At 43.0% G+C, this 27,615-nt stretch overlaps 1 protein-coding gene across 9 annotated transcripts in view; it reads left to right on the top strand.

Moving 5' to 3' along the window:
• The first annotated feature begins 917 nt into the window (after window positions 1–917).
• Window positions 918–27,615, top strand: part of tjp1b (tight junction protein 1b) — a 33,147-nt gene continuing 6,449 nt past the window's right edge. For 3 of the 9 annotated variants that reach the window (XM_071896588.2, XM_071896587.2, XM_071896582.2), the window contains exons 1-20: window positions 918–1,035; window positions 15,109–15,165; window positions 15,630–15,754; window positions 15,870–15,972; window positions 16,340–16,655; window positions 17,019–17,125; window positions 18,272–18,440; window positions 18,554–18,698; window positions 20,614–20,753; window positions 21,430–21,535; window positions 22,347–22,497; window positions 23,763–23,871; window positions 23,963–24,182; window positions 24,490–24,674; window positions 24,767–24,862; window positions 24,978–25,060; window positions 25,206–25,416; window positions 25,560–25,660; window positions 25,780–26,130; window positions 26,465–26,689. In XM_071896588.2, coding sequence (XP_071752689.2) covers window positions 15,118–15,165; window positions 15,630–15,754; window positions 15,870–15,972; window positions 16,340–16,655; window positions 17,019–17,125; window positions 18,272–18,440; window positions 18,554–18,698; window positions 20,614–20,753; window positions 21,430–21,535; window positions 22,347–22,497; window positions 23,763–23,871; window positions 23,963–24,182; window positions 24,490–24,674; window positions 24,767–24,862; window positions 24,978–25,060; window positions 25,206–25,416; window positions 25,560–25,660; window positions 25,780–26,130; window positions 26,465–26,689 — 2,991 coding nt within the window. In that variant the 5' untranslated portion in view covers window positions 918–1,035; window positions 15,109–15,117. Of the gene's footprint in view, window positions 1,060–15,108; window positions 15,166–15,629; window positions 15,755–15,869; window positions 15,973–16,339; window positions 16,656–17,018; window positions 17,126–18,271; window positions 18,441–18,553; window positions 18,699–20,613; window positions 20,754–21,429; window positions 21,536–22,346; window positions 22,498–23,762; window positions 23,872–23,962; window positions 24,183–24,489; window positions 24,675–24,766; window positions 24,863–24,977; window positions 25,061–25,205; window positions 25,417–25,559; window positions 25,661–25,779; window positions 26,131–26,464; window positions 26,690–27,615 lie in introns of all 9 variants that reach the window. The other 6 variants (XM_078283257.1, XM_071896585.2, XM_071896586.2 and 3 more) reach the window with 5 other exon arrangements.

Raw genomic sequence — 27,615 nt, 5'->3', positions numbered from 1 at the left:
TATCCCCGCTAGTAAACTGTTAATTCTTATGGATATATAGGCCCAGTTTAAAAGTTTTAGGCCTGTCTAAAGTCATAGTGTATCCTTTTTGAAATTATTTTAGCTTCTTTTCGGTTCTTTTCGTTCGTTCGATCAGTCAATCAACATAGAAGTAGAAGCTGTTTTTGTATACACAGGTTACAGATAGATTTAATGGAAAAGAGCCCACTTGACTAAAGTATAGCCAATTAAACCATAACATCTATCTGTTAAATAAAAAAAAAAATAAAAAAAAGGAATCGGGTCTACATACATTTTATTCATAATGTAGTGTCAAAATGACATGATTCCTGTTATCTTTAATCCATGTATTTGAAATATAGATAGGTCAAAATTAATCAATAGCCGACCCTAAGGAAAAATATCTGTTACCCTAGGGATTTGCAGCGTAAGTATTCCATAGTGAGCTTACAGTGACCTTATAGTAGGGCTACTCTGTGGTATTTTTATCTGCAATGGCATGACTATAATATTCCTATTAGGACTTGTCCTTTTGCTGTAATATTTTTACAATATCCTTCTAGAATGTATTAGGATTAGTATTACTTCTAAGGTGCTCTCATTAATCAGTGCAATTGAAATAGGTAATAGTCGGATCCATTAATCCACCGTAGGACCTAATGTGTTCACTGGGCATGATAAAGCTTTATCGGTGTATTTTCACTGTCGAATCGACGACCGCTTGCTCTCACAGCGGAATGGCGCTTGATGCTGGGTAGTGCTGCTGCTGCTGCGGCTGCTGTGGACTGCCCACCGCCTCTCCGCCTCTCCGCCTCTCCGCTCCCCCCGCGGATGAAACCAAATGGTTTGTTCCAAGCGAACCTGTCACTGTCACCGCGGCTGTGAAGGAAACCGAAGTGAACGAGCAGAGGGGGGGAAGGCATCCACTGCCTGCTATTGCAGTGCGGCTGCTTTGGAGCCACACCAGGAAGACCAATTCATTCCTTTTCTATAAGATTTTCAGACATACGCCGTGAGGACCATTGCTTTGCGAAGGTGAATGGGTTTCTTGATGTATCTGTGAGTATTTGGGAAAGTTTTTTTCCCAGCCGAAGAGGCTGACTTGTTGTGTGTCCCTCTGCGGGTACAAGCGAGCGCTAACAGTGCAGAGGCAAGCCAAGCCAAGGTAGCTAACGTTACCTCAGTGCTAGCAAGCTGAATTTATGCGCTATGCTAACGGGTTAACGCTAGCTGTCTAGCTAGAGTAAGCTTACAGGCTAACGTTGTCATGTTATTTACTGAATGAAAACATTTTAACGACGTTCGCTGCATTCATTTTACAGGAGTTTGTAAAAGCCGTTAAATAAAATCATGAAATGCCTTGCGATGAAGCTGTCACTGGGTAGACGGGTTGTTCCACGTCAAGTGCGCGCTGCCAGGTAGCTAGGAAGAGCTAGCGTTAGCTTCTGGAACAAAATGTCGGCCAGCCAGGGTTGATTTGACCAAGAGGGTATCGGTAGCAGAAAGGGGGCATAAGATTATTAAGTGGTCAGACTGCATGAGCCAAGCAGGGAGTGGTAACGTAAGGTCAGTTACTAGAATTATGATATCATTTTTCTAAATTAAATGGAAGGTCATACCATGTCTCTCCTTGTTTTGATGGGCGGTTAGTAAAGCTATCCAGCTAGGTAGCAGTTAGCTAACATTAGCTGGTTAGCCAACAGTAGTCTGGTGGCAGTGAAGTACCTGCCTATCCGATGCCTATCTAGTTGGCCAGCTGTCCTTGCGCACTGTTATGTCAGCTGGGTGTGTGGGCTTGCCTGTCCACTACAGTGTTTGGTTTAGTTAATCTGAGCTAGCTAGCTATATTGGTAGCTCGTTTCCATACCAACGGATGGACAGCTAACATGAGCAAAAGCACCAGTCGTCACCTGTTGAATATTGATAGACAGCATCGCGTGTGGATGCTTATCGTTTGTTTAGTGTGCGTGTCTAGCTGTGCTTGCATTTGCTGTAAACTAGACATACAGTATACAGAGAGATGACGTTATCTTGTTGGGACATGGCACGCTGTCCACTCTGATAGCTGATAGCTTGTCTTTTTAACTGGAGTGCAATTAAGGTGTATGCTGACATGGATTGATGGAGTTAGTTTTGTCATAGAAGTCTCTGGTTCTGTTTTTTATAATGGTTAATAGGTTTGGGGAATTTCACGGTAGCTCCCAAAATAATATTATCACCATACAATAATATATATATATAAAAAAAACAAGTATCGTAATTTGTCAATAATTCAGTATAAAATGAGTAAACAGTTGAAAGACTATTTTACAGCAAATGTTATGTTTTACTCTTAGGTATTGCTGTTGTGGAACAATTAAAACATGTCATCACTGACCTCAAGATAGAAATATAAAGGTATTTTAAATGGCAACAGATTAGTCAAATGAAGGGGGCAGAGCAGAGAGGATTTTGTATCAGCCAAGAGATGTTTCAGTGCACATCTCAATTGCCAGCTTTTGGAGGAATTCAGATTGCAGTGGTGTGCAAGGAATGCTGCTGGCAAGCTTGTTGCCTCAGTAAAACAGCTCAAGGGCAGCCATATATGTTGACCTGTAAATCATGTCGCCCTAAGCTGTCATGGGAACAACGGTCATCTGAATCATTGTGATTTTGGAAGGATGAATGATTCTGATATTTTGCCTACCCAAGTATATATTTGGAGAAACTGTGTGGAGCAAAGAGCTAATTCAGCTGCAGGTTATGACAGACCTAGATGACAACAGGCTTACTAATAGACTTACATTTAACGCAAGGTTCAGTGTGGAGAAAGAAAGCTTGCTGCATTTTTCTAAAACTCAGAGATTTCATGCAGTCCAGGTTGGTTCAAGAGTGTGCCATTGGCATGCAGATGAACTTCCAACCAAATGGGCTATGGTATTGATATAAAAGGGGCCAAGGGTGATGCCTTGGGGTACTCCTTTGATGGTAGGAATACACTAATTGTGTTCAACCAGATAGGGAGCTGGAAAACCATACAGTGGAATGGCGAAGAAGCTTTTTAGTGTTCCCAACAGCGTCACATGACACTACAAAGCAAGGCCTAAAGAGGGACTAAATTATGGGTTATTTTGCGCTATCCTAAAGTATCTATGCTTATTTTATTGATTCGTTTGTACCATTAGGACCATTGTGAAATATCTGTCCACTGAAGACTTGACTTCAGAGTGAGATGGATTTATTACTGATCATTTCTGAGACCATTTTTTTATCACCCCTCTTGATATCATAAATCTTAATCAGTTTGGGGCTTTCCTATTCTGCAGTCCAACCCAATTTAATCTCCTCCTCCCTCCTTGTGTCCACTGAAACGCTTCTCTGTTAATGTACTTTACCGTAGCAATACTGGCACAAGATTAATTATATGGCAACTGTTGCCGCAGGAGAGCTTAGCTTTTTTTCCCATGCTGACGTAAAACGTAAAAAAAGTGATCATAGAGTAAAAGTTGTTTTTTGTTACTCTTCCCAGCCAAGACTATCCCAGATACAATTTAATGAAATAGTAAACTGTACGACACCCACTGATAATAATCACTGACTTTTTGTTGGTAAGACTTTAAATGATTAGGTATATATGTGTTATATAGGCCTATAAGTGATATGCGTCATGGTGGTTGGTGAAGTATCTTCTCTCATCCTTGATACCTTTTGTACTACTTGGATTTTAGATGAGGTGAGTTTTTTCCTGTAATGGGGAAGTTGATTGATGGGTGCCTCAGACATTGAAAGGTCATTGCTCTGATGTATGACCAAGCTATGACTCCCCAGCAAACACGCTTATAAAAAAAAAAAAAATGAAATTAAAGTCCATGTCCCCATAGTAGGTCTTTCTGTGTTAACAAATGGTACGTTTACATTATGGTTATAGCTCCAGTGACACAGAAGCCTGCTCAGCCTTGTATAAATCACGTCCATCGTAAATCCCTATTTGAAAGAGGTGTGGAATTATCAGGACGAAGAGGGCTGCATCATCTCCAATCAATCACATTTCAGCATGAACCTCCTTTTTCTTATGGTGCAGAAACATCCCTTATCGTTACTGTTTTTCATTGGTCCCTTTGTCTTCACTTCAATCAGTGAGGGAGAGAAGGCAGGGTGCAGGGAGGCGGCACTGCTTATCAGCACATTCCTGCCCTCTGTGTGCTCTGTGTGGGGCACTGATAACTTCCACTGGGCTGATTGAGTTCAGGAGCTGATTTCCTGGCACATGTGTGTGGGACAGACTCTCAGGCTCTGGTTATAATCACTGACCCCAGCTACGGAGTCTCAAAAATAGACCCTGTTCACAAATAGCCATGATTCCTGAGTGTGTGTATCGAGTGAGTTGTGGTTTTTTGTGGAAAATGATCCAGAGAAATCAAAAGCTCAAATCAGATTTTTTTTCTATGATATGATTCAGATATTTTTTCTTAAGCCTGACTAGCAAAAAAACATGAAGAATCTGATCTTTTCAGTTGAGATTTAAACTACCGAGTAGAGCGCGTACCATAAGGCTCAGTCCTTCCCGCAGCGACCCGGGTTCGAATCCGGCCCGCGGTCATTTGCTGCATGTCCTCCCCTCTCTCTCTCTCTCCCATGCCTTCCTGTCTCTCTCTCACTAACTCTGTCAAATAAAGCATAAAAATGCCAAAAATAAATATTAAAAAAACCACACAAAAAAAACGCATCTCTTAACATGCAACTCGGCTAACCTCAGTTATTAACCCTCTCAAGGAGCACCTAGACCAGACTACACCATATCATTCATAACCCATTTAAAGTAGAAGAGGTTGGGACAGATGGTTTAGGGTCTTGGACTTACAGTATTTAAAGCATATTAGCCTAACATGCATGCATTCTTTTATTGTTATGTTGTCATTTTCCTTAGATGGCTTTTACCGAATCAGGTACAGAATCAAAATGCTTTCTGCTCTTCCCTTGCCTGTCAGCGAAGGTCTAGCAGAAGCACCATTGGTCCACCTTTACATCCTGAGGGATGAATACCTAAAAACAAACACAGGAAAGACTTACAGCTATATAAAGTATGCTGCAGTTTCATCATACTAAGGAGTCAATAACAAGCCAAAAAAAAAAAACATCGGGGCTCTAATGCTATGTTCAGCCACTGATCAATCAGTCTGTTTCCTCCTTGTCGGAACTTGAAACCCAATCATTACGTATAGGCTCTTAAAAATACCGTGTCGTTGGCAACATTAGTGGGTTTTTTTTAAGTCATTGATATATAGTTACTGCTGGACTGGAACATGCTTTTCACCTTGACTGTTTCTTTTTAAACACTGAGATTATTGAGAATTGTATTACACATAATTGCTTCTTGTTGTAGGCTATATTCTCAGGGATGTGATTTTTCAGGATTTTGGTATATTGGATATAGAATTCCCATTCATTTATGTTGGGAATTATTACTGCTTTTTTTTTTTTTTTTTGCCATTTTCTTGCTTTTTGTGTTCCTAAAACATTTCACTTTACATTTTAGGCATTTAGCTGACACTCTTATCCAGAGCGACTTCAAAGTAGATTAAGCTTCAATTCTCAGATCAGCAACATTGCAAGCAACCAGTACTGAGTGCAACAGTCAGAGCCACGATGCCTGGTATTCCTGTGAACATAAAGTGATCATGTGCTAGGAACCTGCTAGGAAAAGAAAAAAATTTGGAGCTAAGGGGAGAAGTAGAACAGGGGTTTATTTACCTCTGAATTCTGTAGTTATGAATTGAATACTGAAGAGGAGGAGGACTTATAAGTGGCTGAACTACTGGAATCCAAGATGAGTTGTAGTGATTAGCACCCCATGTTCTCTACATGCCTCTTTCGGTTGATGTGGAGATGATTCATTTCGAGGCCGGTAAGCAGAAGGCAGTGGAGAGAGGAAAGTATGTATGGAATCTGTCACCACTCTTAGGCGCTGCCATCAGGGATGTAAATTTAACCCATCCCCTTGCCAGCAGTGAGAGGATTTCATGTCGGGCTAGTCCAACTTGATAATTATCTTGACTGGAAAGCGGGATGTTATGAACCCTTGGCCTTGGTTTGGTATTAAGCCCATGCACTACAATGCCGATAAACGTTGGCTAATTATTCGTGTGAATGCAACAGCATTTGTATATTGAATTCTGTTTAGGCTGGAGTGCTTATTTCACAGTATCGCAAAGTGGCAAACCTGGGCTTATGTGTTTTTGAGTTTTTGTTTTTCTACTTTCTACCTCTACGTTTATGATATTATATTTTGTGTATTTGTTTATAGGTGGTATATTCTTTTCAATTTCAAATATTTCCTCTTTCACAGCCACAAACACATCTGTGATAACATTGTGTAGATCCATACTCAAATTGTTCACTCTTTAATTTGGCTATACCAAAGTGGCCTGTTTTATTCAGAAAGTAGTCACTGTGTGTTACCTACAGGCTCCTTACATCCACTGTTTTATCTTCAGTGCGGCAAGGTGAGCTCTGCAGCTGATACACACTCACACATTAAGAGGGGTAAAATTTGGGTGAGAGCCTGGCTATACTCAGAACCTCTTTCACAGTAACAGAACAGTCAGCTTACTTTCTGTAGGTGTGGCTTCTAATAATTAGAAGCGCCATAATTAATCCATAAAAGGTTGTTTAAGGGAAAGACGCAACAAGAGATTTACATTCTCTACACTAACTATACCATAGCATGGGGCATTTTAGCCTTTATTTGACAGTCTATAATAAAGATAAGATATCACTTTATTAATCCCCTTGGGGAAATTCGGGGATGTAGTGTGTAAGATTGGGGAGAGAGGGGAGGGGGGATGACATGTGACAAAGGTCCCATGCTGGACCCAGGACGTTGCGGTTACATGATATGCGCCTTAGACCATTGAGCCACCAGGGCGCCCCAAAACTCTTCATTGACAAGAACAGCACAGTGCATCCAGTCGGGCAATAGGGAATGCTTCAGTGCGTGGGGTTGAGTAAATGTATGGGATAATGGTTTGTTTTTGTAAGTTAAACTAAGCCACCACAGGCCTATGCAGGTAGCCTAAGGATGAATTCACATATTTGCACAATGAAATGTTGCTACACTAGTCCGTGTAATATAAAAGAACAGTGCTGTAGTCTCTTGGTGACTAGTGCAAGGAGGCATGCCTGACTTGTATAATATTTAATATAAGATTTTAATTATATTAAATATTATACAAGTCAGGCATGCCTCCTTGTTTTCCTCGCTGTGTAGCTCCACCTTTGAGATGTCCCTGTCCAGGGCTGTTGATTTTGGCCTTAATTTCATCTGCCTTGTTTTTACAACCTGTTAATTTTAGGAAATGTTTGTGAGTGATGCAGTTCACTTACAGTTATGTTTGTGTTTATCATTTTTCAACTCAAGCTCCAATATAAAAACAAATGCACAATAGGCTATAATGTCATGCTTTCTTTGTGGTTATCTGTCAGTTCTGTGGTCAGTAATCTTCTATGCCATGTAATTGTGATGTGGATCCTAATTTATGCATGTAATGCAGCACACCTGGGGAGGAGGGGCGTGATCGTAATGTCCCACATGCAGAGAGAATTGATAGATTCTGCTCTGGTTCACCACGGCACCTTAAGGGTTAAGTCCGATACAGCAGTTTACACTGCGGATGGATGTTCGCTAGTACAGAGGAGTCCCATGCTGTAGCGGAACTGCAGATCCCACAGATCGCTGCCAAGCCAGAGGGGATTTGCTTCGATCCCGTGAGCATGTAGAGGGAGAGAGAGAGGGAGGGAGGGAGAAATTGTGAGAAAGATGTTAGGAGAGGACACAGACCCATGTGGGGCAGAGGAGCCGTTATGGTGTAGCTTTGAACTAGCTTTTCTCTGACTGCGGGGTGTGTTTCATAACCCCTCACCTGTGCTTGTAGTTTCAGTTGTTTCAGAGCCAGAAAAAAAAAGAAAGGAAAGAAAGGGAAGGTGGGGGCAAGTCCCTCCCAGCCTTAATTGGTGCGGTCATGCACTGAGGCTGCTGATGTGCATTTGCAGGAATCTCCTGCTGGATTTACTGAGGAGTAGCTGGAGGTGGGAGAGAGGCTTTTTGTCTGTGTCCTCTGTGATGACCAGGATGAACTGATGTAAGTACCTTTGACTCCCCTATTTAAGCTCCCACGCATCCAGACCCAGTTCTCTCTGAATACTTATGCAACAGAGCAAAGAGATGAAGGGAATGTGGCGGAAGTCTGTTCCACTGTAGCCTATTATAGTGTTTGTGTGTGTCTTTCATGGCTGGTAATGGTTGGTGATTAAGTTTTATGTCAGAGTTAATAGGTTTCATCTCTTGACCTTCTTATCAGTTGTGCATTGCTGCATCTCTCTCTCCCCCCTCCATTAGAGATCCGCAGTACAGTGTAACCATATTGTATGTGCAGAATGTCACTTGCCTCTCAGGGGACCCCCTCTCTGGTGCCACAGCATGGGCCCTCATCAGCATTTGAATATGTTTTCTGAGGCAGGGGAGTTTTAGCAGTTGTCAGCAATCCCCAGCGCATCGTTTTCAATTTCTGAAGTGATCAATCATCTTATTCTGCTTGTTTTCTGCTTCACTGCCAGCAACCAAGGTGGAGTGTGATCCCGCTGTTGTTTTCTGCCTTTGGCCGCAGTGCAACTTACACAATGTTCTGAAAGTACACTTGTTTGGACTGAACAATTTATTCAGTGGTTTGGCATGCTAGTCTTTGTGTCAGTGTCATCCCTGGTTTGTTTTAACAGTGATCCCGAGATCCAGATTTCTTAGAACTTCACTTCTCCATGCCAGGACCCAAATAAGAGATTTGGTCTGTTTTACTGCGTAAGACCCAGGCTCATTTAGCTTTATTGCTGCTCTTGTCATGTGGGGACCCACCTGTAGTTGGAGCGTGGAAACTGATTTTGGGTCTAATTTTGGAATAAGGATGCACTGAACTAAGGATAGTGTGTTATCTTGAGCTGATACCAGGCTAAAATAGAGTAGTGGTGAATGTCCCCCTTCACTAAAATCCAATACCACTTGGTGACTTTATTTTCTGCCTTTTTCACACAAAGAACAATTGGATCTCTTTAATAGAGAAAATATATTATCCCCCAGTATTTTTTGTCTAATTACTCCAAAGTAATGGTCCAAGTCTGTATTGTTTAGGGAAAGTAATTGATCAAGTCACTGTTCTGTGTTGGCCAAAGCTTAAAATTTAGTACTCAGAATTGGTATTGAAAAAGTTGTGTTGGTACATCAGCAATCCTAACCCATATCTAAGAAACTGTGCTCTAAATTATAGCTATAATTTTCATCTGTCATTTGGCAGCACTAATATGTGACAGTCTATCCCAGCATGAACTTCAAGGAAACAGCTAAAGTGAGAACATCCTCCCTTGGAAACATTGTTTGAATAGCCACATTTTCACGACTCTGGCTCTGGAAAGGATCCATGAGAAATTTCTACCTCCCTTTGTTTTCCTCAGACCATACAGAAGAATCCAACAAAAGGGCACTAGAGATAGAGAGTGAATTTATTTTCTTTGTTGTATTGCATCATTTGTTTCAGTAGTTTCATGGCATTTAATACAACAGGAGGTTATTAAGCGTTCTCCAGTGTTCATACTGCAAGTTTCCCTTAAATCACTCTGTTGCAGCATCACAACGGCAGAATTAATGAGAGCTATTTTTAGCTACTCTGTCCCACAGCGGTCAAAATTGAATAAGGTTCTGCCTCACCCCTAAACCATACTACAGCATAAAATCTATTCTCTTAATCAGAGAATTAAACACCCGCCAAATTGCCTCAGTTCCCTATTAAGAAGAAATATTATTTTTTCTGCTGAATAGCAAGTCAGTGAGCCTTAACTTCTTAATTTTAATGATATTACAAAGTGAATATAAAATGAAACACCATGTTTTTTCCCCTCTTCATGGGTGATGTTAGGTGAGTGTTGTGATGACTCATTGTATATTAAGGATTTTTGTCTCCAAGGCAAGATGGAGATACTGTTATTATTTTTGTTCACATTTTCTATCACAGTGTATGGATTAATGCATCTGTAATAAAGCTATGCTGTTGGCTATACCTGTTAAGAAATTCACATTTTCAGGGGTATTGGGGTTTGCTATCTTCTGTTTTTGTGATATTGCAGTAAAGAGACAAGGAAGCGAAGAGGGAGGCAGAGATGTGAAGCATGACTTAAACCCATGGATCAGCCCCTTCCAGTATTTCACCTGCCAAATTGATTTTTAGAATTGAAAAGAACTTCCAAAAGACTGGTAACCTGCCAAAGTGGCTGGTAGACAAACTTGCCAACAACAGCCAAAATGTACTAGTATCCCATTGTATTTACTTCAGACTGGACCAACAGGCCACACAAATATTCGTGTCTGGAGACGTTCCATTTTTTTGCTCTAGCTCTAAATTCCTGACTCAAATACATGTGACCTCTAGCCTTGGCCAAATTTGTCATTTTTTGTCAGATATTAACAGCTTGAAAGACTATTGGTAGGCAGAGGAATAGATAAAACCACAATGGGCCTATAGTTTTTCCAAAGAATGTTTTGTTTCCTGTTTGTGTATTGAGTCAACACAGTCCACTTTGACCACAGCTTTCCTGTCCTCTCAGCTGTGTGATCCATCTGTGTTGTAGTGCTGGCTCCCAAGTTGCCTGGTTGTAATCCCCCAAGCATGACCCAACCAACATGGTGTGCCTCCACAGTGCAGTGGCTGCCAGCCCTGGCTCTGGCTTGTGGCATTGAGCTTCTGTTGGCACCGGTTGTTTGTGGCCATAAAGGGCATACACAACAGTGCCACAAAAACTCATCAATTACTGGATGCCGACACCACTGACAACAAACTGTGCACAAGAGCACTGCAGAGTCTTCAGGGCACAGTTCTGATGGCACGCTATTTGTTTTTCTTTCTTTGTCTTACATTTAGTTGTCTGTGGGGATTAGCCTCTTGGGCTCTAGATGAGGCAGTTAGTCTAACCGCTGGCTTGGTTTTGGGACTATATGCTATCAGCACAGTTACGTGAATACAGCATGTTTTATTATCTTGCAAAGTGTTGCTCGTGTGTCTTTCAGTGTCATTGAATCCTACAAAGAATAGTATTTTTGCGGTGTTTTTAAAGAGGTGATAACATGCTGTTGTCTATTTTTGAAGTGAATGTTAGGTTACAAATTGCAAACTACACTTACGCCTACATGCGTCAACAATTAAGTGAAAAAATACGGCTTTTGTTTCTAAATTAATTCAGTCGTGTGTGTGTTTTTTTTGTTTTTTTTTTAAAACCTCACGCAGTTGAGAGGAACCTTCAGACACGGCCTGAAAATGTCAGGCCACTTGAACAACACCACACTGTTCCCCCACCGTTACCAGAGCAACAAGCTCTGCAGGAGGAGAAAGCAAAATTACATCCCTTCAAAGTGAAAGGTGTGCGCGCGTGTGTGTGTGTGTGTGTGTGTGTGTGCGTGAGTGAGCGAGCAAGGGAGAGGGAGAGATGCACACTGCAGGACCCTGTTTAATCTGTTTTGCTTTTTTCTTCCCAAATTGTGTAAAATTTTTACTCCTTTTTGGATTTCTCCTGTTTAGCTCCATTTGGGGTTTTACATTGTTTTAAGCATTTTATACTAAAATACTAGTGTTAGAGTAGGCACTGTAGGCGTTATTTTAGTTCTTCTTCTTTATATCTTCCATACAAGCAAACCACATTTCTCATCACCTGATTGCATCATTGGGTCCAGTATTGTTTGTTTGTGTTATGCTGCGTAAATGGCCATAAAGAACTTCTGAAAGAAGTAGTGTCATCTGGAAACAAGTGCCTCTTTTATTGGCTTTTCCATTCAGTGAAAAGCGATAGAGTGATAAACCTTCTATAAATTCAGACTAAATGTTGCAGAGTTCTTTGCATCAGCATTTTCACATTGCTGATCAACTACAAGACACATAAATCCTCCTCCTCGAAGAGCAAACTTGTCCAGCGAGAATGCATGCCTGTTGTTTCCAGCAATCTTGTTAATATTCAGAAGTCTTTTTTTTTTCTCTCAAGTGTGGTGTATTCACTGTAAAAGGCCAGAGGGAGTTCCCTTGTTCAAACTTTTGTTCACCCTCCTTTTGTGAGTTCCACCATAAGCTGCTTGAGGGGTTTCTGACTGTTGCTGCTGAGCCAAGAACCTCTGGGGCCACTTGTGGCGGGTCATTCAGCCGCCCATATTCCCAGACGCTAGCTAACGTTTGGCACTTGGCCGACGGGGTCCGACAGACATGGGACGATGTGTTGTAGGAAGAACCCTGGGTGGTAAAACAATAAACAGGACAGCAGTGGAACCAAAGAGTTGGCTAAATAATTACTGTGGGTTTGCTCGGCCTCTTACTTGGTGAGACTGGGCCACAGTAGGTAACAAAGTAGGAGACTGTTTCCTCCAAGATTGGAATGGTGTTTGTTCAGATGGTATTTATTTTTAGAAATATTTTGCCGGTGGCTTATCCAAGATGTAGGCTTTGTTTTCAGTATTGGGAACTTAATTAATTCATAATTTGCAGGTTGTCATGTTGATAATGGTACGGTAATGATCTAAAAATGATTCTAAAAATTTGTAAAAACAAATGCCCTGTTTGCAGGGCTCAACCAGGATTGTAGTACATATGTTCAACATAAAACTGGACTGACAGCACTTAACCTACTAGATGTTTTGGGAGCAATGGTGAATGGGTCTGAAGCTGCCAGCAGGGTGTCAAGCTAAGGGTCCAAGCACTGGAACCGATGCTGCTTTTAATGAAAGATTCATCCCCCCTCTCATATTTCACTACGCTTTAATGTGCCGCAACATGAGCTCATTCTGTCCAATGTGTTTTCTGCCTAGGTGGTCGTAAGTGCTGGAAGTTCGTGTCAAAGAAATTACCGGCAAAGCATTGCAGTTGCATAGTGCAGGAGGGAAATGTGTGCTGGCGTGTCTTGGAGTACAGTAATGACTCAGCTCACCTATTAAGGTCACGCACCCTAGATCAATTTACATGACAAATGGGGGTTACTGCATAAGGTGCCGCGATATGGGTTGTAATATGCTCCATAGGGACGGACGTGATAGTATTTTACACGCTGTCATTGAGTGTCTGATGCATCTTGGGATTGTGGGGGAGGTGAAATGTCATAAGGGGAAATCTATAGGGCACAGAGGACAGTGCTGACTTAACATCTGAAGGCGTGGACCTATGTCCTATCTTCTCTAGTTTCCCATTTACTGTTGTGGTTATTGGTTGTTAATGTGAGGATGTGCCTTAATTTCAAAGATTTACAGTCCCTCTGTGTGGCCTCATTGTATTTAATGTAGCAGGGTTTTTATCATTTTACCTATTGTATTCAATGCGTTGTAAACATAGAGCCGCATACTGTGGATCCACCATAAAGGAAGTGTCCTCTGTCTGACACCTACATGTTAGAAGTTAAGTTTCACTCAACTTCCTGGCTCTGTGTGTGTGTGTGTGTGTGTGTGTGTGTGTGTGTGTGTGTGTGTGTGTGTGTGTGTGTGTGTGTGTGTGTGTGTGTGTGTGTGTGTGTGTGTGTGTGTGTGTGTGTGTGTGTGTGTGTGTGTGGTCTCTTTGATTGGCAGTGACAGTGGCCTGTGGCTGTGCTGGTGGCTATCAACCCAGAGTGAGCGGCGGTAGCTAAAACCAAGCACAAGACGGTGCTATCTATATCGCTGTAAATAAGCAACAGTGTAAAACACGACACAAGCTGAATAACCTGCCAGCTGAAGCCTTACACGTGGATAGCAGTGACAGTTTGCATCCTTATTAAATTTCGCCTGTGAACTAACTCCAGTGACATCAGAAAACGGGGCTTGGGACTCCTTCTCTCTCCAGTCACTAGAAGTTCTTACTGCTTACTAGAGGGAAGTGGAAATGGGCCCCGCTCAAATTGTTTTGTGTTTCAAAATCTGTATAGTTTTAGACTATTAACTGTCTCACTGTTTCTAATTAATGTTTTCCATGTGTGCTGTTGCTCTTGGTGTACTGAATTTGACAGTGCAGCCTTTGGAATGTGGCTCAGCATATTCCTTATCTCCCTCTCCTGCAATGCAGGAGTGATGCAAATAAATAAAACCTCAATCCCTCAGATGGCTGTTATTTATTTATATATATATATATATATATATATATATATATATATTAAAAAAAAGAAACCATCCAAAGCCTTTCACTCGCTTTTCTCAACTCAACATAATGAAAGTCTACTGCATCCAGAGAGAGATACGGAGCCCACTGTGCGTAGGTGCCTGGAAGCAGGTTACTCATGATAAAGGCAATTAGATTGTGCAGACAACACCACATTTTCCCATTTGAAAAAGATGATAATGATGAGCACATGAACCATTCTGCAGACTTGTGTAACAGAGTTGAAGAAGTCAGGTTAAAGTCATTCATCTGGTAGAAATTCTATGCGTATCTATTTTGAGAACAAGCTGACACTGACTTGAATGCTGAAACTTTTGCGCACTCATCATCTGTGCAATTAAAGTAATTATTTTTGCATGGTCTACCAGTGTTGCCATCTTGAGTGCAGAAAACTTTAAGCATGAATTTTGGACTGTTGTACCTGACAGTGCACACCAACTTAATTAACTTGAAGAGCGAGCTTTTGAAATGGCTTCATCAGTAGCGTGGGCTTGTGTCATGCTAACAGGTAGAAGACTAATTGGTTTGAGAGTGGGAACAGACGCCCTCTTGACTAGCACAACGTCCGTAACACTAGCAAAGTTGTATGTCTTCCTTATGTTGCATTATTTTACATTTTGCATAACATTTTAGGCATTTTTTGCTAGCGCTTTTATCCAGAGTGACTTTCCTGGCTCAGACTAATGACTGAGCAGAAAAGCATTCAGTGTCTTGCTCAAGGACACTTTGACTGGACACATGGCTTTTACGTGGATTTAACCCGTGACCCTTTCGTCATGGGATGGTCAGTCTAACCAACAGGTCACCTTGCTGCTCCATTTTACTACTTTGGACTTCGAAAAACGTCCTGTTCTCAACAGCGTACATCTAAGTCTGGTGCTGTGGTCTTCTGGTGTAACTCACAATGTTTGTTTTGTGTCTCTCTGTCTTCCAGAGCGCAGCAATGGAGGAGACTGTCATTTGGGAACAGCACACAGTAACACTACACAGGGTGAATATCTACCGTCCTCCCTCACATGTTCTCCACCTCCATCTTTGTTGAAACCCAGCCCTCTATCCCAATATATGTCTTTGTTTTGCTATCTTTGCCCAGGAGAAGCTAACACACTACAGCTGCTAGCGGTCTGTGCCTGTTGACAGTGAAAAGTTGTTCATTCTTACCATTTTACAGTCTGTTGAGAGCAGAAATAAATATGTATTAGTTGACATGGCTAATATCTTAACTGCTAACAAAAATATACAGTTTGTAAATTTGGTTCACAAACAATCCAAAAATTTGTGGTTTGGATGGCAAATTACAAGCAGGTTATCATGTTGTTCTCACTCAGCGCCCTCTGTCCTTGTCTGTCTACACCTTTTTATTCTGTATCAGATTTCATAACTCTTCATTTCTGATGGTTTTTGTCTACAAAGACGACGAGATCAGTGCCCTAATTTATGTTTCTCTGTGTGCAGGCACCAGGGTTTGGCTTTGGGATAGCCATCTCAGGAGGTCGGGATAACCCTCATTTTCAGAGTGGCGAGACCTCCATTGTCATCTCAGATGTGCTTAAGGGAGGCCCCGCCGAAGGCCTACTGCAGTAAGATCTTGCTCCATTATTAAGAGCCCAGTCAGACTGCTAGTTATTAGTATTTAATTACTGTACCTGCTCCAAAGAGACTCCAACTTGTCTGTTCTGTGTTTCTCCTCTCTAGGGAAAATGACAGAGTGGTTATGGTCAATGCTGTCTCCATGGACAATGTGGAGCACGCATACGCAGTCCAGCAGCTTCGCAAAAGTGGGAAAAATGCCAAAATTGTGAGTGTCATCAATAGCACCAACACCACACTATGCATTCTTTTGAAAACTTTGCTGACTATGGTATGGTCAGTATGGTCAACTTGTTGAAACTGAAACCAAAGTCAGGAACTACCATGCTTCAAGGGCCAAAACAGGTCAGAAGTGGGGTGTCATGGCAGCATATTATATATCCTGCCATGACACCCTGCATGACATACGTATGACATGACATATGTATGTTATGTGAAAACTCCATTGCAGTTTAAACATCACATTTCACAACTGACTTGTCAGAGAAATGCGTTTGATCGAGGGAATATGATTGAGTCGTCTAAATTATGTGAGAAGTTGTCAGGCTGATCTCATATCTCATTTCCCTGTCCAGACAATCAGACGAAAGAGGAAGGTGCACGTCCCCATGGGCCGCCTAGGGGAGAGGGAAACCATGTCTGAGCACGACGAGGAGGAGGACAGCTATGATGAGGAGATATATGAGACGCGGAGCGCTCGCAGCGGCGCCTACAGTGGCGTAGGCGGGGCCATGGGCAGGCGCAGCGGCCGGAGCAGCGGGCGAAGGGACAGGGAACGTGAACGCAGTGGCTCGCGGGAGAGGAGTCTCTCCCCACGCTCGGACCATCGCTCGCACAACCTGCCCCCACGCCCCGCCAAAGTCACCCTCGTCAAGTCCCGCAAAAATGAAGGTGAGGCTCACAAAGTCGGGCAGAAGACTAAAGTTTCTTCTTTTGAACCAACTGCAGTGGCTGGTAAATCCCAAAAGTCAGCTTCCACTTTCATTATTTACCAGATTATTACCAGACAGCTAGATTTTTAGATGAGAATAAGACCTCCAAATCATGCTTGGTTAACTGCCAGAGTAAACACACTTACCAGCCACAAAAATCCAAGTTAACTCAAGTAAATCAAAGTAAAAGAGCAATTAATCTTCTTTAATCAGTAACTCTTAAAGGATAAATCCCTGTGGGAGCAGCAGCTGACAGCTAAGCATGGTTGTCACGTGAACTCCATGCTAACATCATCTTTGTTGCTGTCGTTCACTTTGTAAGCAGAATATGGCCTGCGCCTGGCCAGCCACATCTTTGTCAAGGACATTTCCCCTGAGAGCCTGGCAGCCAGGGACGGCAACATCCAGGAAGGGGATGTTGTGCTGAAGGTGAGTGGAGTGGAGTGGAGAGGGGATGGGTGGGGGAGAGAGAGGGAGAGAGGGAGGGGTGGGTAGGGAGAGAGAGCGAGAGAAGGCGGCAGGGGGGAATGAAGATTTGATATGGGATGACTTTAATAAACATAAATAAAACATTAAAGATAAATAAAACAATTGAGGATGTCGCAATAGTTGTTTTCGATTTGTTTTCATTTTGGTCTTGAGATAGATGGAGAAAAGAAAATAATTGGTGTTGTGCTGGAATGGGCTGGTATTCGCTGTTTTGCCATAACAGCCCTTTTTGTTTTTTACCCATCTATTCATAGTTTTCTGTTATATCGCCGCACAGCCATCTTGGTAGGAAAATAACAGGTGATTGTAATAAATTAACAGGTGATTATAATCAAATGACAGCCACAGCCAATGAGCTGTGTATATGGTAAAGCACCGTATTGGAAATGCGGTTGGTTTATTTACCCCATATTGCATAACAGCACTTACTGTTGCATCTAGATGTAGCTCAGCTCCTTCTCACACTTTGGAGAAAATATAAAGTAGGTCTGTGTGCTCAACAGGTTCTGGTAATTATTTTCTCGTTAGGCTGTTTCAGAACCGTAACCGTTCTGATTCAGTTGTGTCTCACATTCAGCCTCCTCACACACACCATTTCACTTCGTTTTAGTGCTGTGCCAGCAAATGTGCATCGTGCTTAAAATTGAAGGGAAATTTGAATGGCTAATCTAATGACTATTAGGCTGAATTTTCAAAATACCTTACAGGTTATCACACCCTACACTGTACGTGAATCTTGCATGCGTATAATTTTTTCTTCTAGGCTGCTTCTCATAGCTTTCCAAATTGATTTCAGCCGATAAAAACACAATCATGTTGAAGGTAATGCGGGTCTAATCTTTTGCCTATAAGCAGACAATCCATTTCTAGCCCAATCTTGACTCTAATCATGCACGTTCACAGGTTTAGGTAACTATTTCTCATTGGATCATATGATTGCTTGAAAATGTGAAAACAAATACAACATGGTTATTTGAAATTTGTGGGGTTTTTTTTTACTAGTACCTTTTTAATTCCAATTCTAGCACTAACATTCTTTTGTCATATAAGAAATTAGCTAATAGCCTCTTTTTCTGATTCTCTCAGATCAATGGCACAGTGACAGAGAACCTCTCGTTGATAGATGCCAAGAAGCTGATAGAAAGGTCAAAGGGCAAGCTAAAAATGGTGGTGCAGAGGGACGAGAGGGCAACACTGCTGAACATCCCTGACCTCGACGACAGCATTCCTTCAGCCAACGCCTCTGACAGAGACGGTGAGATAGGCGTTGGTCTTTAGATTCAGCTGAAACGGGGCGCGGCCCGAAAGCCAAACTTGTCATTGTGCTTTTCAAACTGCAGTTGCTGACAGCGACTCCTGTTCCATCAGACATTTCAGATATCCATTCTCTGGCATCCGACCATTCCAATCGATCGCATGACAGACATCGTAGCAGCCGCTCCCGCTCTCCGGACAGGCGGTCCGAACCCTCAGACCACTCCAGACACTCCCCCCCGCAGATCAGCAACGGCAGGTAAGGACCGTCCATCCACAAAGATAACATTTGTATTTTCCGAACACATATGCTTTCAGTGTTATATGATGGTACAAGGTGGCAGCCTATAGGACATTCCTGCGCACATGACTCAGTGTTAATTGACACCTAAATGGGATGAAGGGATCAGCATAGCCAGGTCATTTGTGTGAAAGGGGTATTCATACTTTGCCAGGTTTGTCTGGTGTTTAACACTATCCTTTTTATTCCCTTTATACACCGACAGTTGGAGAATACCGTAAGTGTGGCAGGCTTGGCCTTGTGTAAATAGTTACTAGTGGTAGTAGTAATCAATCAATTTGAAGTAGATTAATAGATGCGTAGATCTCCTTTTAGATCCTTTTGACAACTATTGTAAACTTATAGCCATCGTTTCGGTGAAGAAATGATCCCACAGCTGCCGAGAGTGGAGATGGGTGAGTGGGGGGTTCGTGGCAATCCATGCGATTATGAATGCCATACATTTTTGATGAGTTCTGTGTCCTTGATGTGTGGCATTGAGTTCACGTCAGGGAAATCAGTGTTTTGGTTAACAGCGAAGGATTACCTGATGAAATATTGCTGAAGTGACGGTATCTGACATCAATTATTAAGTGACGGGTCTTGTTTTGACTTGGGATCACTGTCACGCAGAACAGAGTCTGTGAAAGTGTCACATGATCTCAGTGTCTGTTGAACGTTGTTTCGGGTATGTAAACCGCACGTTTGGCACGAGGACAGTATGCCTCTAACAATGAGCGGACAATAGGCCGTCACCAACTATCAGTGTCAACAGGCTCCCCTTTTTTGTGTGGCTGGGATTGCGACGACTTTCTCTTTTCTATCTGTGTGTCTGGCTGTCTGCGTGCTCTTGCCTGCTTTGACAGCTTGTCTGTTTGAAGCCATTTTCAAATTCTGTACTTGTCAAGTTAAGATGCACAAAGAAGAAAACCAGTTAAATCCCGTTCCTAATAATTTAGTGTTGAAACATCCAGGCCACTGGAGCTCGTTTATCATTCGATGGCATCATGGAAGACAATGTTTTTATTGACAGGAAGGAGAGGTTAGAACAGGTTATTGTTTATTTGAGCCTGACCTGTGACCCTTTCTCCCAGTTCCAGGAAGCTGGCATTAAAAGCATGGTCTCCTCCAGGATGGAGCTGAATAAGTGGTTTTTCCTCTGCAGCTTGTTGGTTATGTTTGTTACTCAGTCTCTTTCTGTGAAGAAGGCAGCTCTTTGCCAGTGAAGTTGTGCCAGTGACCGGCCATGTGACCAGAAGGTTGGAGTTGTCCCATGTCTCTGAGAGCAGAGCCACAACACTGGGCAACCAGCTTTGCTTACTCCGTTCTCTACTATGTCTTCATTGAAAAACGCAATGGGAAGTTCAGTATTTATCAGAACACTGAAATTCTGTTATCATATACAATTATCTTGCTCATAATTGCCCAGGCTTGCTGTGAATCAGTTGGCATGACCTCATTTTTAATAAAACTGGCATTTGAAGTCAAACCTGTCCTGGTCTTTAGCCAGAGCCACACAGTGAAATTCACCTGGAGGACAGAATCCACTCTGCCACCTTAGATAAGCTTCTTCTAAAAATAGAGCACAAAAGAGAGGAGAGACAGAGCAGTGACCTTCAAGACTACGATGCTGCCTCAGACGCGAGCTGTTCTTTTCTGGCCAATGCATGTCCACTGCAGTCAGGAGAAGTTCATGTGGTCTAGGTTATGTATTGAGCTGTGTATGGCCTTGATGTCGTTGACGTATTGTATAGATGTTGTAGCCTTAGAGCTCTTTTGTAGCCTCCAAGCTCTTTTGTAGCCTCCAAGCTCTACATCTCCAGAATATATGTATAATCTCACCACTTCCTTTTCTAAAGATAAACTGTACAAAAACATCTATTTTTGTCCGCAGTCACAGAAGTCGTGATGATGAACGGCTCTCTAAGCCAGCTTCGACACCAGCGAAGCTAGCGGAGGAGATTCCTCTTCCTCTTCCCAAGCCCATGGAGTCGGCTGTCGCCAGAGAGGAGAAGCAGCTCCCACCGCTCCCAGGTCAGGGCTGCAGCCATCAGCCACTAAACCAGATGTCTGTGTGTGTGTTTGACAGATATCATAAATTTTGTGTATGCGTGCGCATGTTTCATTTTTGTCCTACAGCCATACATGTGAGACTCCCTCTCAATGCCATCCTCCCGGAAACAAATCCAACACGCCCTATTTCCCTGGCTATTACCAGCAGTAGAAAATTAAATGGTTTCATAATGGTGAAATGGAACCTTGTTTGAACCAGTCATTTTTGCCCTTTTTAAAAGCACAACTACCAAAAAAAAAGTTAAATCCAGAAGCCTGCTGAGCTTGGCTGAGTTTGCCTGGAGCCAAGTGAAAATAAACGGTATGAGTTGATCGACTCTGACGTTCCTCCCCAGCCTGCAGCACCCTGCTGCCTGTCTGTTTGACCTCTGTGCTCAGGACACTGTGTGCCCGAGTGTGTGTGTGTAGTGTGTGTGTGTGTGTGTGTGTGTGACAATACTTTGCCTGGACATTTTTTAACCGTATGTTTGCATCAGTGGACTTGTTCTCGGTTTAGCTTATGTATCTGCAGTATTGTTACTACCATGTCTGGGGACGTATTAATTTTCTTTAAACATGTACACAGGCGGTTTTACATGTTCATCATCTGTCTGTTCATCAGTAACTTGGGTTTGGGTGTGTGTGTGTGTCTGTTCAGAGCCCAAGCCGGTGTACGCCCAGCCTGGACAGCCAGATGTAGACCTGCCAGTCAGTCCCTCTGATGCCCCCGTGCCCAGCGCTGCCCATGATGACAGCATTCTACGGTAATCCCTTCTCCAAAGCCTAATACCTTGTACTGTTATCTTTCTGCCAATTTTCTTATCATCTAAAAAGCAAAAAAAAAATACTGTGCGACCAATGTGAGTGCCTCTCCATCTCGATCAGCTCTCAGCGGACTTTATCAAATGGGAAGGCAACCGTGAGGGAAAAACTTAACCTGCAGTTCACATAGTGACAGCGCATCTCCGAACAGCAGTTGACAGTTTTTGAAATGCTCCCTCGCACATCCTGCCTTCAGTCGTCTATACGGAGCATGGGCAATTGGGCGAGCCACGAGTCTTGGAATTCAGTGCTGTTAGATCTGTGCATTTCACGGCACACACCAATTTGCTGGCAAGTTGAATAAGCAACAATGACTATGACAGGGTGCACTAAAATAAAAGCTTGTGAGTCAGACCAACACAGTTATATTTGTTTATAGTTAATATATTCAAATGTATTGATGTACCCTAGGGCTGGGCAGCAGTGTATTGCATTTTAAGCTATATGGATTCAAGTCCATAAACAAAGGTCAATACCATCGTTGATGATGTTGCATTGTTTTATTGTTTCAGTATATATTTCTTTTTCTACGGATCAATTTCACAGGTTTGCATCGTTAAGCACAGTATAGAGTAAACAATCTGAACAAAGAAACAGAGAAACCTGTCTGGCATCCAAGAGTCATTTACGTTCCATAAAGTGTAGTTTGCATTGGAAAAAAGCAAATACTGTAAAATATAGTCATGTGATATTTTTGCCATGTCACCCAGCCCTAAATGTACCTATCTGTAAATGTACCGATCTACTCCTCAGGCCAAGCATGAAGCTGGTGAAGTTCAAGAAGGGGGAGAGCGTGGGGCTTCGGCTGGCTGGGGGGAACGACGTGGGCATCTTCGTGGCCGGAGTGCTGGAGGATAGCCCAGCTGCTAAGGAGGGCCTGGAGGAGGGTGACCAAATTCTCAGGGTGAGATTTGTTTATCAAAATGACAAAACAGACTCACTGCAAATTAACAGGGCAGTCTTTGAAATGGTTCTCACAAAACAAAGTGCATCAGCTAACTGCAATTTAGAGAAATCCAGTGGTTGTTTATGAATGAATTTAAGATTTGGGGTTAAAAAAAAAAAATTACTATTGCATAGTATACACTAGAGTACCAAATGTGTTAAAAACTTAATCTGAGACTATGTCAACTAAAACAAACCGCAGACTAGTTATTGTATCAACAGTATGCTACAAGGGATAATTTTGTATTCCTTTTTTTTTAACAATGAGTAGCTGATGGTGTCTGTAACAACAGCAGTGCTTTATGGGTATGCATGCCCAAGCTTTTCCCTTTTATTCATGGTTTTACACACTGGCTGCTCCAAGATTCCTGTACCTCCGGGCCGGTCTCCTAGCAATGGCCCTGGGGGAGCACACAAAAAAACTGTCTGCGTGTTTCCTCTTGCTGTGTTTGTTCCATTTCCTCACAGCCATATATCTCCCTGTTTGTACCTCCTCCTTTCTCCAAGTATAATGAGGAATGGCTTGAGTCCTCAAAGTGTAATAAAACCCGAGGTGTGTAGTTACCCAGGCAATGCTGAGAACAGGAGGAGCTATGTAAACATTTATCCGACTTGAGATTCACACTTTTTGTCATGCACTTAATGTGCAACAAAGCTTACTTATTTTGAGATAATTTGGAAGCTTGTAGTCCTAGATAGCATTGAAGTTATTTTCCCTGAAAAACATAACATTGCTGAGCCTACAAACCACAATTGCAAGAGAACTGTCAAGTGTTGGATTATATCCGGATCCTTTTTTTTTTTCCGCCTATGATGAAAATTAATGGGATTTTTGTATCCCATTTGCCGAAGTTGTTACATATTTAAACACATTACAACCACAGGGCGGAAGTTGTGTTATCCTCCTTACGGTCTATGTTATCCTCGCTCCACAAAGCCACAAAATAATGGAATGAGCCAAGTATGGCTTGCAATTTTTTTTTTTTCATTGCAGCTTCAAACCCCATCAGAATCCGCATCAATAAATAAAGAATTGCAAGATAGATGAACCCTCGAAAGCGAAAAGAGTTAATGTTATCACTGGATGGAATTAAATGTAATCATTTTACACTATTCATTTTCACGTTAGACTGGAAATGGGTGGGAATCCCTTATTTGGGCTGAAAAATTACACCACACTTGAGAGGTCTATAGCAGTAACTTGTCTGTTGTCCCTATTTTCAGGTAAACAATGTAGATTTTGCAAACATAATCCGAGAGGAGGCAGTGCTGTTCCTCCTGGACCTTCCTAAAGGTGAAGAGGTCACCATTCTGGCCCAGAAGAAGAAAGATGGTAAGTGAAGTGAATGAGGACAGGAGATGAGAGATTCATTTCCATTGGTCTTGGGTCAACTGGATCTGACACTCTGCTCTGCCCTGCTCAGTGTATCGGCGAATTGTGGAGTCAGACGTCGGTGACTCCTTCTACATCCGGACGCACTTTGAGTATGAGAAGGAATCTCCATATGGGCTGAGCTTTAACAAGGGTGAGGTGTTCCGTGTGGTGGACACCCTCTACAACGGCAAGCTGGGGTCCTGGCTGGCCATCCGCATCGGCAAGAACCACCAGGAAGTGGAGAGGGGCATCATCCCCAACAAAAACAGGTGACAGCATCCTCACGGTCATGCTCACAGTCCTGGAACGTTGTCTTTTGTGTGTCTGCCATGGCTCGAGTTGCACCTCAGTCATCTCAAATAATGGCACACTAGATAAACATTTGTCAAAACAATTGTCTGTCACATAGTTCCCCTCATTGCACCAGATTTGTTATGATTATCACAGGCATGTAACAGCCTCAGGTGTTGGCAGTGTTGAGGTTAGCAGTGCCAAGTCTATAATAGACATTCATTAGGTTGTGTTGTGCTAAGAGCTGTCCCTCTCTGTCTCTCTCTCTCTGTCCTTTGTCAACAGAGCGGAGCAGCTCTCCAGCGTGCAGTACACCCTCCCCAAGACGGCAGGGGGCGACAGGGCCGACTTCTGGAGGTTCCGTGGCCTGCGCAGCTCCAAGAGGAACCTGAGGAAGAGCAGAGAAGACCTCTCTGCCCAGCCGGTCCAGACCAAGTTCCCAGCGTACGAGAGGGTGGTACTAAGAGAGGGTAAGGAATCTGACCATGTGTTCTAGCTGGACAAATACTGCATTGTGAGTCTGCCAGTGTGTTAATATGTTTCATGTTTTGTTTTGGTGCAGCTGGTTTCCTGAGGCCCGTCGTGATATTTGGGCCCATCGCTGATGTGGCTCGAGAAAAACTCTCCAGAGAAGAGCCAGATCTTTTTGAGCTTGCGAGTATGTTTGTATGCATTTCAGTACAAAGATCACTACAATTGCCACTAAAGCTGTTGAGCACTCAAAAAATTGTTTTTTATTTTTTCATAAATCCTGTTTACCATGTTTTTAACAGAAAGTGAACCTAGAGATGCAGGAACAGACCAACGTAGTTCAGGAATCATTCGTCTTCACACCATCAAGCAGATCATTGACAGAGTGAGTGTGCCTGCTTTCGTCATGTCGAATGCATTGTAAATTAGTTTATTTTGTATGTTTATATGTTTAATTATTAATTGTAAAATTGATTAGTAATCCTGTCACCATATATATTTTCTTCATCCTCTCTCTTTATCTAATAAAGGACAAACATGCTGTGCTGGACATCACCCCCAATGCTGTGGACAGGCTGAACTATGCTCAGTGGTACCCAATCGTGGTCTTCCTCAACCCCGACAATAAGCAGGGTGTGAAGAACATGAGGACCCGACTGTGTCCAGAGTCCAGGAAGAGCGCCAGGAAGCTCTATGAGCGAGCCATCAAACTGAGGAAGAATAATCACCACCTGTTCACCAGTGAGTGGGCACAGAATGTAGTAAAAAAAAAATCAAAGAGAAACCTGTAAATTCTGTCAAATTTGACTTCCCGGTAAGATAGGGTCTTTGCGTTTATTGTTCTTGATGAATTAAGTGATTGTGACTCTGAAATTCTTTCCTAGCCACCATCAACATGAATAACATGAATGACGGCTGGTATGGAGCTCTTAAAGAGACCATCCAGCAACAGCAGAACCAGTTGGTCTGGGTGTCAGAGGGCAAGGTGAGAGACAATCCCCAGTTAGATTTTGTAATCCCATAACATTGAACAGAATTTTGTTTGTCCTGTTAGTCTGACTGAGAGACGTGAGGTGATGATTTCTCTGCTCTTCTCCTTCTCAGGCGGATGGAGCACCAGAGGATGACTTGGACATCCACGACGACCGTCTGTCCTACCTGTCGGCGCCAGGTAGCGAGTACTCCATGTACAGCACAGACAGCCGCCACACCTCTGACTATGAAGACACAGACACAGAGGGCGGAGCCTACACCGACCAGGAACTGGACGAGACACTGAACGACGAGGTGGGTCTACCCACGGAGCCTGCCATCACCCGCTCCTCCGAGCCTGTGCGAGAAGACCCACCTGTCATTCAGGATGCTCCTGGTTACCCTGGATACCAGCACCCCGTGCAGCCCGACCCAGCCAATCGTATAGACCCTGCTGGGTTCAAGATGGCCGCTCCGCAGCAGGTAAAGTCCACATCCAGCAATCGGCAGGTAGTGCCCATGAACGGAGATTGTTGCATTGCTGAAAATATAAGACCACAAAAAAGAGAAATAGCTCCTCCACGTTCAGTGTCATGTCTTTGCCCTTGTTAGGATTAAGTGTCCTTTTCTAAGTAATAAACCTGTTTTAGAAGCTACCAGTATGTTATCTATTGTATCCACATTTTTGGAAATGCATTCTCTGGCTGGTGTAAAAAATTATTCAGTGTAAGGAAGAGAATCATGGTGATGGGGTGAGCTGTAGTGTGTGTGCCCTTGGCAGCCTGTGTTATAAATGTCTCTTAACAATACTTCACAGCTAGATGAGGCTGCTCTGTCCATGCCCTCGCTGCCCCCGGCGGTGGCAGCGTCCCCTGCTGTTGAGCAGCCTGTACAGCTAGAGGGTTTGCACCTAGAGGAGCCGCCTGCTGCAGCCGCAGCTCCTCAGGCTGACTCACTTAGCAGCCCCAGCCCTGCCCCTGAGCTAATTCAGCCCCCACCACATGAACCCCACCCGTCTGGGCTGCCTGGTCCAGAACCAAAGGTACCCACTGCTGTTTCACCAGCCACTCGGACCGGGCCTGGGCCCCAGCCTGCTGTTTTAACTGCCTGTCTTCTCGCACACGCTTTCCACTCGCTCTGTGCATGACCTGCCCACGCTGTGTGACTCACTGAGCCCACTGTGTGCCTCTGGCCCCCAGAGAGAATGTGCGACAGACTGGTCCACATGCACCACAGTGGGCTGGGAGACCAGAGGGACTGGTGCATCTGAGTCTTTGACCAGGATGAAGACATCCACAACCAGCCCTAACTGTTGCCTCTTACTTCCTTTGCATGGCTCCTAATGTTTTTTGGGTTCCTTTCAGCTTTAACTCTCTTCCGTAGATGAACGATAGTAGCACTTGCAGTGGCATCGTAGTGGTAGATGTACCGTCTGTTGTAGTGCAGTAGTTGACATTGTTGCATTAGATGCAAACTGAATGTTGGTTGCATGATGAAAGCTAACCTGCAGACAGTATTCTTGGTAATGATTTCTGTCACGCAATTCTCCCTATGGAAAAAACAAACTTGCATAAGCACTGCATTATGTCTTCTGTATGGTAGTATTGTCCTGTATAGATGTCAACAAATCAGCCTTCTTCCATAGGAAGTACTGTAACTAGATTTGCTGTCTACAGGCTACACATCATACGTTTGAAATGAGGCCTTTCAGAAATGTACAAATTGCTTGTTAGTGCACTAATCAGAAAACATGATAATGTATAAAGATTTGCTGGTGAACATATGGATTCTTCTCATCATTCTTGAAAGGCATCTTGTCAAACAGGCATTCAGAACTGTTTTTGAAAAATGAACAAAGTCTGCTTGTGTAATTGCACTTGACTTGATGTTTGTTTAATTCATTGGTAGTGGGATTTTCAATCTAATGATTTGATTATTTAATGTTATGTATGTTCAGTTCCCCAAGGT

Source organism: Centroberyx gerrardi, chromosome 4 (genome assembly GCF_048128805.1).
Source record: "Centroberyx gerrardi isolate f3 chromosome 4, fCenGer3.hap1.cur.20231027, whole genome shotgun sequence".
Lineage (NCBI taxonomy): Eukaryota > Metazoa > Chordata > Actinopteri > Beryciformes > Berycidae > Centroberyx > Centroberyx gerrardi.
Note: the sequence above shows the minus strand (reverse complement) of the source record. Positions and strands in the feature narration are given on the sequence as shown.